Source organism: Aulonocara stuartgranti (assembly GCF_965226115.1).
Source record: "Aulonocara stuartgranti genome assembly, chromosome: 23".
Lineage (NCBI taxonomy): Eukaryota > Metazoa > Chordata > Actinopteri > Cichliformes > Cichlidae > Aulonocara > Aulonocara stuartgranti.
The window spans coordinates 34,629,438-34,643,230 of NC_138958.1; the positions used below are offsets into that span (position 1 = coordinate 34,629,438).

Here is a 13,793-nt window from a genome sequence, read left to right on the forward strand (position 1 = left end):
TAAAACTGAATTGAATTAAAGGCAAAATTGTAGTGTGTACGCAACTGAACTGAGCTCTGAAAATGTGAAAAGGGGTAACTACATTTGCACCAAACCCTAAAGGTTTGATGGTAAAAATCGCACCTGAAATAAAGCTTTTATTTTTAAAGACACAACCGGAAATTGGACACTACCGACTATTTTAACAGCCGTTACCTTGACATTATTTGATGGAGAACAGGAGGAGGAGGAGGAGAGGAAAGGCAGAAGAAGAGAGACGGAGAAAAGAAGGGAGAGGGCTGGGGTTGGTGCTAAAGAGGATTAGAGCTTTCCGCCATCTGTGGCCACAGACTGATAATAAGCCCAGTTACATTACCAGCCTGCTCTTTTCTTAACCCTGAAACAGCCCCATAAATGAAGACTGTGTGGTTTAATATCAGACAGTCGCTATTAAACCTACGAACAAACAAGCACTGAGTAATTACGTGTGATATTTACAAGTAACACTGAATTCGCTTCACACGTTCAATCAGCAGCTTTACGTCCCTACGTCATCGCGTCAGTCTCCAATGGCAACCGAGCTCCGCTTTGTGTTTATCAGGATGGATTCCCTAACAGAGAGTGAAATAGGTCAGATAGCGAGGCTACAGGTAGGCGGCCACTGAATTAACACCCAGACATTTAATTTAAGCGATATAAAGACGAAGTTGTGTCCCAGCATTTTTTAAAAAAATGGCGCTAAAATCTATAATTTGACCTAAATCTTAAAGTAAGCGACTGGTTAGAGAGTTAGCTTGAAGTCATGCACGCACATTATTTTATTATTGGTCACTGGTTTATTTAAATTTAATAATTTAAATAGTTTAGTTTTAGTTAATGTAATAACCTTGGAGCAGAACTGCAAAAATAAAGACATAACCACACCGTTTATGAATAAATAACTAAAACAACTTGTAAAATTGGTTCTACGTGTTGCTCAACATTTCTCACTTTTGTGTCTGTGTGATTGTGTTTGTCAGAGAGATGCTGGTGTGCAGAGGCTCAGCCGTTACTTCTCGTGGCCCGAGTTCAGTGACGAGCGACGATGCTTCCATCAAGAGTTTGTGTACGACGTGGTCGTGTTCGCTGCAGACTGTGGCTTCTCCTGGCCGAACGTTATCCGGGCAGCTGTGATCGCCAGAGACATCTTTCCACGGCTGGACGGTCAGAGTCAAACAGCAGTGTACTATAAAGTGGCCTGTTAGAGGACACACTGCTTAACCGAGAGGTCGTGGCCCTTTACATGGCCAGCAGAGAATTACTATCAGATGTAAAGCTCTCATTGCGCATAAAGCAATACAGACACCCTAGCATACCACACTGAGTGATTCATTGACTCTGAGTCATTCCCTGTGTGCCCTATTAAAACATTACTCATGCAGTGTTAGTAATGCAGGCCCACCTGTTCACAGTGTGCAGGATCATGTGCTGCTGGGGTTTGGTTCAGTAAACCTCGTTTAAAACTTCTGGACTGTTTTCTATCCATCAGATCCTGATGTACTCAACTTGCTGTCACTACTGAGAGAGGTGCTGTGTGAGGGATTACCGAACCTCACCCCCGTCCATCGACATGACTTCACCAGGTATCTCACAGACACCTGCATCACACGGCGGAAGCTTTTCCAGGCGGTGGTCGATGGAGCTGCTAACGTGTCTGTCACTCAGCTACACTTGGAGGTGCAACTGCCACCCACACCCCCTCCCTTAGCACAGGTAAGGAGGCCTCTTTAAGTGGCGGCTAGTGAACGTGCACTGCATAACCATCATGCAGATTCAGGGCTGCTATCTGATGGTACTGGAATCCATTTAATATGTTCCAATTTGTTTCAAACTTAGAAAATGACTCCTTTTTACTGCAGGGCGTCGATCTGCAAGAGTGGGAAAGTCAGCAGCATGAAGCAAGTCTCACTTCAACCTTGGAGCAGAAGGAAAATGAGCTGAGGTGTTTGAGACAGGGGTCACGGGTCACTGTGGAGGACATAACTCTTCTAGAGGATAAGCATCTGGATAAACAGGTTCATGTTCCCTAACCCTAATATCTAATCATGCAGTGTGCTACGAGAATATGTGGTTTTTGTGTTTTAAATGTTTTTCTCCTTGACGAAAAATATTTTTTTCTAAACCAGCCCTTTTTTTTAATACTCTCCAAAACATTATTATGGTTACTCCATCTGAGGTACTTCCCTTAGTGAAATTATTTGGACTGACTGACTGTCACTGTTTTTGGCTCCCCAAGTAGGGCATTGTGGAGTTGGTTCGTGCAGCAGTGAGGGCTACCGAGAGCCAGATAGTGGCAAGCCTAGTCCAAGAGGTCGATCTGCTCAGTGAGATCCTGCAGCTGAAACTGCAGCAGGAGGCTCTGGCCACTGGGAGGCACAACAATACTTCTCCTACCAATACAGAGACAAATGCAAAGGTACAAACTGCCAAAACTAAAACAGGATGGACGGCGTCTGGAAAAGCAGAGGGCAGGAAGTCAATGAATAAACCTGTTCAGAAGTAAGAATGTTGAACCATTTAGTAACAGTCACAGTTTCGGCTAACTGTGTTACTTTTGGATGCTCAAGCTTGTATTATCATTATTATTATTATTATTTTATTGCACATCTTATATTTATAATTTGAAGATTTCTGTATTTGAAATGTATCCCGTAACACTTGTTATGTCATATTTGATACATGAATTTTTGTGAGTTTTTAAACTTCTACATGATCGGTGTAATCCCACTCTCCTCGAAAAAACTGAATAAACTGCACATTTTTTAGCAACAAATTGCAAAAAAGAAACCTGGATGTAATGAATACACATTAAACAAATTAAAACTCATATGTGCAAATATATGAGCCCATATATATGTGGAGTTTTTTTGTTCTTCCCATGTACTGTGGCTTCCTCCCACAGTCTAGAGATGTGCAATTAGTGGGGTTATTTGGTGATTTTAATTTGCCAATAGGTGGAAATGTTAGTGTGAATAATTGTCTGTCTCTAAGCAGAAGAGAATGGATGGATATGCAAATTAATATTTCATTGTAGAAATGACCAGAAGGTTCAATAAAGACCTTCTGGTTATACAATTTCAAAGAAATTACAATTTTCTACTAATTATCTCATGATTTAGGCTTTAAAGGGTAAAAAGCAAGTTTCACAGCCACAGCAACATGGTTACCATGAACTGTATATAAAAAATGGACATAGCCAATGTGACGCCACTGGTTGGTTTCTAGACTCCACATTTTGAAGCCAGGGATAGCTTTTTGGCTGCTGCAAGGTTGCTTTTCTCCAGACAGACATGACCATAACTGGGTGGAATGCTAAGATGTCAGCTAGCATTAGCAAGCTTAGTTAGCAACACAGACACCTAATGCTAACACCTAAAAAAACTTTTAACTTGGTAACTTTTACTCTCAATTTCTAGTTGTTGTTTTAAGAGTTACATTTGGTTATTTTTCCTTTTATGTTGTGATGCTCATTTTTTCTGAATGTGATTTTTTTAATAATTTAAAATCTGCTGAACTTAGCTTACCTTCAGTGAATGGCATTAGTGGAGGTGAGGCCTAGAACAAAGCTTTCAAGAAAGCTAAAATTCACCCTCTGTAGCTGTAATGGCTCATCAGCATTGGGTCAGTTTTCAGTACTGCGTAGTTACAAAGAAAATTCAGAAAAACTTGTTGTTTTTTTAAAAAAAGGATTTATTAAAAAACAGCAATAATTCTGAAATAATAGCTTTATAAAAAACAAACATTAACAGAACATCCAGTCCTTTCTTTTTGTACCTCCACACAGAAGAGCCCTGCTTATCTAATGCTGACATGTTAATCCATTCAGTCAACCCCAAAACATATAAATAAATAAATAAAATGCCCAAAACACACCAGTGCAAAGATCAAGCAGCATCTATAAGCTAATTTCCTTTGCTGCACATAATTTAAGGCCTCAAGCACTGCTAGGTTTCCTTTTCTGTTTACCCATCTTGTGCAGTCCCTGCAGCAGTACTGTGTAGGGTCACTATTTCCACAGTTATCTGCACCACTGTTTCAGGACACAGTTCACACTAGTAAACAGTGGGAGTGAAGCTCTTACTAAAAGCCAGGTTGTTTTCAAGTGTGGCAGACGTGCCCCTTAAGACTAGGGCTGAACGATTATGGAAAATAATCTAATTGGGATTTTTTGCCCCAATATTGCGATTGCGATGCGATATGCGATTATTTTTTAAGGTCTTTGTCTTCTGTATTATTAAACAAAGACAAGCAATACATCATATAGTATGGCCAATACTATATTACATTAATTTTAAACTGTTCTTTCCTGGAAGACAGACCTCTGTTATGATGACATGAGGTGATGCATGAATTGATGATTGACATTTTTATTTAACTTCTTCAATCACAACAGTATATTTGAACATACACAATAGTTTATTTTTAGCTTACAAACATCTGAGCATAAAGTGCTGACAAGGAACCCTGGTGTAAACATTAAAATGAAAGTCAGTACAATGTGCAGATTGCAGAAATATACATAAAAAAAATCAGTGGCTTTACCACACTCAGTTTTTCGACATCTGTGAACTACTAGACAGTCATTCAATTAAAAAATAATTTTAAATAAATAAAACTAATAAATAAAAAATACACACATCTTACTGATCTCTGCAGTCAGTAACATTACACATAAAGTGCAAACATAATAGCAATTGTATAAACACACACACAAACACGCCTTTAAAGTTTAAAGGCGTGAAATTGGACGGTCTAGCCAATCAGAAGGCTAGTTCTGATTAGCGTCACCGCTGTCTCGGTGGAGTTTAATAAACTCGGCCGTCTGCTTCTTGCTATCTAAAATATAACCAGACACTGGTGTAAATTCTCGACTGTCTCATACTTCTGTTTAATAAGTTTTCTGTTTGACGTTTAGTCAGCTGTGTGAAAACCAAGGAGGAACCCACCCGGGGGATTAATAAAGTTTTATTTTATCTAATCTAATAACTTTAATCTCAGCCAAACCGATTTACTCACGAACAAACAAAACACTGAAAAAAGCCCAACAATAACATTTTTAGGTTGTCTAAGTGACTTATATATTACGTTTAACCCGAGCAGCGAAACTCCGCGGTGATCTGAAAATGATGTGCCGGGAGTTGTGCCGTTCTCGGCCGCATCAGTAACCCTCGAGCTCCCGGCTAGCTGTCGAGCTGGTGGGTAGCAGACGCCTCTGAAAACGTCGAAGCACTTTTGCAAATATGGGATATCTTGATAAACCGAGCAGATATTTGATGTTTACACAACTACTTTCTCGCCTGAAAATATGTTAAAAGTTTATTTTGTGACCCAGAAAGATTAGTATGAGTAATTTTAAAACTTAGTAGCGGCCGCCATTGCTGGAAACTGGAGTTTGGCTGGGCCGCGCTATGAATTCTGGGATATGGTAGTAATTTGGACAGCCTTATAATCGCAGTATAATCGCAGCCTTTGCGGTTAGAAAATTGCACTTGATCATGTCGCGATATTATCGCACATGCGATATATCGTTCAGCCCTACTTAAGACACACCGCAACAGACTGGTAGCACACTTAGAGACAGCACATACATACTGTGTACACTCAGAAAGAGACCATAACTCTTAAAAGTTCAGCATCTTGCTTTGGTGAAAACATCCAGCGCTCTCTAGCAGCAAACTAATCACAAATTCTGGACGGATTCACAGAGAGGAAAAGAAAGGCATCAGGTTGATGGTTCAGTAGGAAAGCCTTTTGTTTTGCTTCTTAACAAACATATTGTGTAAATCTCAATTTCAGTCTCCTTTTTAGACTTTCTGCCTATCATCTTCAAAGTCTTTGTTGGGTCTGTGGCCTGTTCTCTGTACACTGCTAGAAAGATCCAAGGTCATCTGGGAGGGGAATTTGAAAAAAGAAATCATCCTCACAAGAGTTTCTGCAGGGAAGAGTCACAAGTACCCATGACATGTTGAACTTCTCTTTTGAGATAACATGACATTCAAAATGGATGAAACGCTAGTAAAACGTGTACCTGTGAATCCTCCTGTGAGGAAATATCAGATTTCATTCATAATTCTTTACAGCCAATTGCAGGAAATCCCACATAATATTACTTATTACCGGTGCTAACAATGCGCTCCCTTCTAACTGAAGCAATGATCAGGGCACCCATCCTGTCAAGGGTTGAATTTGTGGCTATTGGTAACTTATCAAGGGCTAAAAGATGTGGGAGGATGCTAAAGTGCCAGGGATTTCTCCCAACTAAAACATCAACCCACATACGAACAGCAGGCTCTAGATGATTAAAAAAGAAAAAAAAAATGTTTTAAGATTTTGCCACTGAAGACTGTCACATTCAGTTTTTAAATAAAGCTACAAAAATGCTGCAAATGTTTCAGAAGGCGCTCGCTAGCTTGTTTCCCAGAGTAATGTGAGTCAGCATGGTCTGCACCAGCTCCGGCAGGTTGTACTCGTGCCTCCAGCCCCAGTCCTGTCTCGCTGCGCTGTCCTCCAGTGCTTTTGGCCAGCCGTCGGCTGAAAAGATGTAGCAGAGAAGAAGATTATAGTAGCCAGTGAACACTCTGAAAGGATAAAACTATGACACTGGTATCCCAGCAGTCTCACCGATCGCCTGCCTGACAGGATCCACATTATAGGTAACCTTGAAGTCAGACAGGACTTTCTGGATCTCTCGGGTGAGGTCCTGTGGCGTGAAGCTCATGGCGTTGATGTTGTAGGTGCGGCTGACGAGCGCGTCTTCTGGAGCCTCCAGGAATTCCATAGTGGCCCTGATACAGTCATCTGGGTAGGAGAGGTGGACGGAGGAAGAGATGAGCGAAACGGGAGTGCTTCAGTGCCGCCAAAACAAAACGCATCAAAGTTTGCTTTACCGATGTACATCATAGGCAGCCGTGTGTCGCTGCGCAGGTTGCACTCAAACTGACCGCTCTTCACAGCAGCATGAAAGATCTGGACAGCGTAGTCTAGAAAACAGTGAAAAGAGACCATCAGAATCAGACTGCATCAAAGACATGGAGCAAAAAAAACAAACATTTCCAAACGGTGCGCCATCTTCCTTACATTGTCAGTTAGCCTGCACCTTTAGTATTTCCAGAGACATTATACAAGATAAGTGGTGGAGGTGATGATGGTGATATTATCACCATCAAAATTATTGTTGAGCCTCTATACCCGTTCATTTAAAAAGGAAGTGAACCACAACTTTAACCATATTGCAAATGTGATTGTTGAGGGCCAACACTTATTCCTGAAAGGTCTTTGGGTATATGTATCTCAGGTCTACTCACCTGTGGTTCCTCCTCCAGGCTGGGAGTCAGCCGAGATGATGCCTGGATACCTGAGACAGCGGAAATCCAGCCCATACCTTTGGTGGTAGTACTGATAATGGGAGGAAAAGACTCAAAAACACCAGAAATAAGATGAATAGAGGTCAGAATGAGGACTGGAGCTACAACAGCTGTAAGTGCGGAGAAGAAATACGGGTATGCGTTTTTAAAGTCTCTACAGAGTGTCTCACCTCACCCATCAGCTCCGCATGGACCTTGGATACACCGTAAATAGTGCGTGGCCTCTGCACACACAGATCAGGAGTGGGGTCTTTAGGGGAGGATGGACCCAAGGCACTGATTGTGCTGGGGACAAACACACGCAGACCATGTTCGGTGGCTATATCTAATATGTTATGGAAACCTAGAGAGAAAGAGAGGCTGTGCATAAGTCTGCTATGTTAATGCTATGGTACACGCGTTACAGAGGTGTCTACCTGTGATGTTGACCTCTTTAGCCAGGGCCACGTTGTGCTCCCCCACAGCGGACAGCACAGCTGAGTAGTGAACCAGCCAGCTGATGTTATTGTTGACCACAATCTGCCTGAGGTTCTTATAGTCCAGAATGTCAGAGAAGATGAATGGACCTGTGCAGGACACACAATAGACTGTGTGTGTCGACCCACTCATCTTTGGAAAGTGGAGTGCAGTTTTATGGACATGTGGTTTGCATTTACACTGAGCAAGAATGGAGCTCCTAAACAGAAAGACCGCATGGCCTTTGTAGGGTTTTTACTAACTTGTAGAATATGTGGAGAAGGTAAAAACAATGCACACACCGTTTTTGTAGACATGGTTGGGGGGTTTCCGGATGTCAGACAGGATCACATTGAATTTTCCAAATCTCCTCCTGAAAAAGAAACATTAGTTTTGGTAACTCTACTAAAAAAGCTGGTCTGCGGTACAAATGACATGATCGCATGACGTCTTTAAGCTTTCTTTCATTATATATCATTTTAACAGTTGTTTCAACAGCTCACACATTACACCCCATATAGGTTTGGCTCACAGGTATCACCTTTTGGAAGTTTTTCTAATTTTTCTTGTAAATAAAATTGCTGGATTTAGGACTGGCATCACCACAGTTCACCACAGCAGTTTAAAAGAGGTCTGCAACGATTCATTGAGTAATTTGAATAACTCGACTATAAAAAAAACTATTTCCTTGCTTTGATGCTTTGTCTAATGCGTGACCCTGTGGTGCTCACCCACATTTGTGATCAAAAATAGACCTGCAATAGGAGAGCGCGTGTGAATTAAAAGTATGACAACATTAAGCTCACACAGCCTCCAGTGTTTCAACAAAAAGACTGATAACACAACAGCAGCAGTAAAGAGGATGGTTTAATGTCATAGTTTAATGTTGAGCCGGGGTCTGTCTAAACGCGGAGTCATTACTGAGACGGTGTGCTCAGGTGGAGCGAAAGAAAAAAATTTTTTAGCGTCCAAAACAGCAGCTCTGTTCCCGTAAATCACCATTATAACCTTTACTGGGATAAAGCTAGCGGGAATCCTTCGTCACACAACCTGATGCATCCATCGCTGTTTGTTTTACACATCAAAAAAATCTACAGTATAGCTACAGAAGTTAGGTGACCCCTTACAAGCAAGCACTTGGCAAAAGTAGGAAGGAAAAACTTTTAACTTTTAACAGGAAGAATCCTCCAGCAGAACCAGGCTCAGGGAGGGGAAGCCATCTGCCACGACCAAGCTTCAACCACCTGGTATACCCAGGCGGTCTCCCAGACAAATACTGACCAAGCACAACCCTGTTTAGTTTCTGGGATCAGATTGGAGCAGGAATGTACAAAATGGTGTGGCCACAACTAATACAGTGACTGGTATGTTTATATTGACAGATTTTTTTACTGGTATCAGTCTGAAAACCCAGTATCAGTATCACGTATACGCAAAGAAAACTACTCTACATATGGAAATAGCTAAACAACGGAAATCAGAGGTTATTTAAACTTCTTACCTTAATGACTTAGCAAGCCCCACCCCCAGCTGTCCAAGTCCTCCTACAAGGATAAATTAGAGAAAAAGAAGCAAATTACCAAGCAGTTTAAGCACTTTTAAGAACTGTCGTGGAATTTTTGTAAATAAAGTCTGCAACACAGAAAGAGCTGTGGTCACACTCTTTATTACTACGCGCAGGAGAATGGAAACATACATCAAAACATCACAGGTTCATAGTAATAAGCTTATGACATCGTCAAACTCTGTGTATCTTTCAGTTACAACAGTCTTTTGTCCACCCTGGGCTGTTGCTGAACAGAGAAGACTCCTACTATCTTTTCCCAGGCCAGCACCTGGCGCTGGCCCTGACCTTCATCCTTCTGAGCCAAACACTTAGCAGATAACATAGTGAAACATTGTAAGGCCTAGCTAAGCAGTTTTTTTATTTCACGAGGTCATACTGACACATACACATACTTCATCTACGCATGCAAAGGTTACACAAAAATCATACAGTGAAGTTCTAACCACCTATATCTAAATGTGAGGGTTAACTAGAAATTTCCCATTACAGAGCTTAAGTAACACAAGAGGTATGAGACAAAAACTAACCAGTAATGAGGACTTTGGGTTTGTCACTATCAGTGCAGGATGAAGCATGTGTTCTGACGCCATGTGCTGCAGAGGTCGTCTGCACAACACAGCGTGGGGGCCTGTTCCCAGCATGCTTCAATGCAGCTCTCAGCAACTGAACCACCGGCATCATAACACCTCCTATTAACAAAAGCACATATTAACATAAAACACTGAGTGCATCCACAGCCTTAGTATAACCAAGTGGGGTTACATTATTATTACTGTGGACACACATATTATCAGGCTTAACACCATCATCCTGTGATAATGTTGGCTTAGTTAAACTGACCTTAAATCAGCTCATCTGAAAAACCATCCAACACTTAGCTCGACAAAGCTACTTCCTCAGAGCCATCTAATGGCTCAGTCACATGAGTAAAAATAGGACAGCAGGCTCCTTAAATTAAAAAAAAAGTAAAAATTGGTGATGCCTCGTAATTGTAATTTCACATCTGTTTTGAACTTGTAGTCACTAAATGGTTGGCCAGAATTTGAGGGTGTTTCCCACTTGACCATTTTTGATGGCAAGCTTGCACAGGTTAGCTGACAAGAGGCGACTTTCCTGCAAATAGTTAAACTACAGGTCTCAGAGACATAAATACCTGAATGACCTCTAGTATCAGAATGATGCTGAAAAAGTAGACCATCATTCATACCTTACTGCTGCTTCTGCATCTAGGCTGGACAACTGTAATTCAATATTATCAGGACATCCTAAAAACGCCTTGAAAAGCCTTCAGCTGATCCAAAATGCAAGAGTACTGACAGGGAAATTGAAAATCCTTCTCCTCACATTCAGCGTCTTGACTAATAAGGTCCTATTTTATCCTGAAGACCTCATAGAACCATATCACCCCAATAGAGAACTTCACTCTCAGGCTGCTGGATTACTTGTGGTTCCTAAAGTTTCTAAAAGTAAAATGGGAGGCAGTGCCTTTAGCTTCCAGGGCCCTCTTCTGTGGAACTGGCTCCCAGTTTGGATTTGGGAGAAAGACATCCTCTCTACTTATAAGATTAGACCTAAAACTCCTTTTTATAATGTATATAGTTGGGGTGACCTAAATCCTTCCTTATTTAGACTGCAATAGGAATAGGGCTGCTAAGGGTGGGTTTCCCATGATGCACTGATTGTTTCCTCTTCACTCACCTCTTTTCACTCTCTGCATGTTTATAACAACACTCTGCATTCAATCATTAGTTATTATTTAACATCGGCTCTCTTCCACAGCGAGTATTTTGCCACGTCTCCCTCCGATCACCCCCAAACGCTTGCAGCAAATGGCTACACCGCCATCCTGGAGGTTTCTTTTCTTCCTGTTTAAAGACAGTTTTTCTTTCCCACTGTCGCTGAGTACTTGCTTATACAGGTTTATATGATTGTTGGTGTTTTCTCTATTATTGTAGGGTCTTTACCTTACAATATAAAGCACTTTGAAGTGAGTGCTGTTTTGATTTTGCACTTTATAATTAAAACTGAACTGAATTGAGGACAGTTGCAGTCTGACTTGAACTGACTGCAACCACTGGAAAGTGGCAAATTACTGCTGTCTAATTTCTAAATGTAGACATTTTGTGGCATGTTATGCTTTTCTACCTGCTCTACTTTAAGAAAGATGAGTTTATAAGGGGCATTTTGTGCATATATCAACTTGAAACTGTCAAAATAAACCTAACATGTGAAAGCCTTGCCCGACCCCCAACACCCATCTCAGATTAGCTTCTTAACAGCCTCCTGCTGACTTGGTCTAAATATAGACCTCTTTATCTATATTCCAGACCACCATTAAGCTTATGGGGGAGCACAGGTTAATGTGGACAAACCCTTTCAGAGCAATGGAGTCTAGCAGCCTTGCAGTAAATACTTTGTGTGTTAAACTATATAAATAAACGTATTTATTTATTCGAGGTAAAACAACTAGTAACGGCACAACTGAATCAGTGCTTTTCAAAAAAACGAGAAAAACAAGTTTAAAGACATTTTTTTCTTTTGTTAGTACCACTGGACACAATAAAAGTGCATAAAGGGAAATTTCGTATCAATTCCCAAAGCTGCCCAATTATTTCGGTCTTATCTGGGGTATAAGTTATATACTTTGTTTAACGGATGTGTTTCTTTAAATCAAGATAGTGTCCCCTCAAGCAGGATCCTAACCACCGAGGATAACTAGCTTTACCTAGATAATGGTTACATATGTTGAGATTCAGACCATCTTATTCAGTTAACTTAAAAAGTGAAACGTGCAGTAAAAATAACGTAATGTAATGCGAGCTTTTACAGATGACATGAAATGTAGCCAACTGAAGCTCCTGTGCAGGGAGCATAGAAAACAAGCTAAACTCATGTTCTCCTTACTTTAATGCGACCTGGAGAAGCAGGTTCAGAAAACGACTCCGAAGCCCTCCGCTGTTTGCGATCAAAACGTGGAAATAGTCGCGCGTATATACGGCAAAGCTTATTCTGCTCTGTGATTGGCTTACAGTACGGGAGGCTCGCGACAGAACCAGTCTTAGGAAAATCTAAACTTCCGGCTGTAACTTTCAAAATAAAATCTCATAAGCCTGCTGGCGATAACAACAACAACAACAACAACAACAACAACAACAACAATAATAATAATAATAATAATACATATCTCTCATATCTAATACATATATCTCGTGGTTGGCCTGGGAAGGGGCGTTCCCCTTGGCGAGCTGGAGGATACCTCAAGAACACCCTAACATTATATAAAATGGCTGAAACTAATATGGAAAGCAACAGCAAATAAACTAAAATAAAAACATTTAGAAACCTAAGCAGAAAACAGCAAGACAGGATTATGTTGGAATTGCCAGAAAGTTTTTGCGCTAATATTACTGACAAATTTGAATAATACATTTCATTTATTGATTTAATCAATTTCATATACAATACTGTGCAAAAAGCCTGAGCCACTACTTATTATATTGCTTCCAAAGACTCAGACTTACTAGTATTTTTTTTAAGTGGTCTTGAGGAACAGTTCTCCAGGTTCTCTGAAGGTCAAAGCCAGTGTCTAAGGTTTTCTTTGGACACCTTTTTTTTTGTTTGTTAAGCCGCCTAACACTGATCTATCATCAGGTATAGAAAAAATGCCTAACTCAAGGGATTAAGGAGTGTGGTGTCTACATACCAACACACTGGCAAAGAACCAATTTTACGGCACTTTGTTACTAGTGGGTCACATTGTTCCCATTTCCCAGACATAAAATAGTATTTTTCTACTTTGGCTAATTCCCATAGAGCTATTAGCCAAAAACCTGGCAGCATGGCGTGCAGTTTCTAATCAGAAATAGTCTCAGTAGAAGAGTGACTGCCAAGAAGCCAGACTGACTGAACTACACTGAAAATCAGTGGAAACTTTTTGGACTAATGAATCCAAATTTGAAGTTTTTGGTTCAAACCATCATCAATACATGGAGGAAGTCAAGAGAGTGGATTGCCTTAGATGTTTTTGCTGGCTTTTTTGTATATCTGTGTGTGTGTTTTGCTTTTAGGGTACTCTGTATCATATTTAGCATTACAAATGAACAGCCCCACAAATATGAATTTTCTTTGTTATAAATTTTGGTGACTCATCAGATCAGTGGCCAACATTGCACTTTCCTACTAACATATGTAACTCCACATGAATTTTATACAAACTAAAACATGATTATTAGTAAAAGCTCCCATAAGAATAAATTATCAAGCTGTGGTGAGAACAGTGGCAGGTGTGATTAAGTTGAGACGTGTTCATGCAACCACTTCTGTAATTAAGATGAAACCTAGTGTCAGTTATAACCTTGCCCCTGCTAATTATGTGCAATTGATTTATC

General features: G+C 40.6%; 2 protein-coding genes across 2 annotated transcripts; one reads left to right on the forward strand and one right to left on the reverse strand.

The window, feature by feature from the left end:
• Positions 1-316: 316 nt before the first annotated feature.
• cUnh8orf74 (chromosome Un C8orf74 homolog) lies at positions 317-2,840 on the forward strand. Its single transcript, XM_082525498.1, has 5 exons — positions 317-629; positions 999-1,182; positions 1,508-1,731; positions 1,878-2,033; positions 2,258-2,840. Exons 1-5 carry the CDS (start codon positions 549-551, stop codon positions 2,519-2,521), a joined length of 909 nt encoding a protein of 302 aa, XP_082381624.1. The 5' UTR covers positions 317-548; the 3' UTR covers positions 2,522-2,840.
• A 3,149-nt stretch (positions 2,841-5,989) lies between these two features.
• LOC309701096 (L-threonine 3-dehydrogenase, mitochondrial-like) lies at positions 5,990-12,438 on the reverse strand. The gene is made up of 10 exons (XM_082525105.1): positions 12,310-12,438; positions 9,933-10,094; positions 9,340-9,382; positions 8,141-8,211; positions 7,799-7,948; positions 7,553-7,725; positions 7,323-7,413; positions 6,906-6,998; positions 6,640-6,816; positions 5,990-6,549 (listed from the first exon to the last, which is right to left on the reverse strand). Exons 2-10 carry the CDS (start codon positions 10,084-10,086, stop codon positions 6,410-6,412), a joined length of 1,092 nt encoding a protein of 363 aa, XP_082381231.1. The 5' UTR covers positions 10,087-10,094; positions 12,310-12,438; the 3' UTR covers positions 5,990-6,409.
• Between the last annotated feature and the right edge of the window lie 1,355 nt (positions 12,439-13,793).

Excerpts from the sequence above, each read along its gene's own strand:
- cUnh8orf74 (XM_082525498.1), top strand. The coding sequence starts at position 549 with ATGGCAACCGAGCTCCGCTTTGTGTTTATCAGGATGGATTCCCTAACA. Across the intron at positions 630-998 it reads GTCAGATAGCGAGGCTACAG|AGAGATGCTGGTGTGCAGAG; the intron begins GTAGGCGGCCAC and ends TGTGTTTGTCAG. Across the intron at positions 2,034-2,257 it reads ATAAGCATCTGGATAAACAG|GGCATTGTGGAGTTGGTTCG; the intron begins GTTCATGTTCCC and ends CTCCCCAAGTAG.
- LOC309701096 (XM_082525105.1), bottom strand. The coding sequence starts at position 10,086 with ATGATGCCGGTGGTTCAGTTGCTGAGAGCTGCATTGAAGCATGCTGGG. Across the intron at positions 9,383-9,932 it reads ACCCAAAGTCCTCATTACTG|GAGGACTTGGACAGCTGGGG; the intron begins GTTAGTTTTTGT and ends TTATCCTTGTAG. Across the intron at positions 7,949-8,140 it reads CAACCATGTCTACAAAAACG|GTCCATTCATCTTCTCTGAC; the intron begins GTGTGTGCATTG and ends TGTCCTGCACAG.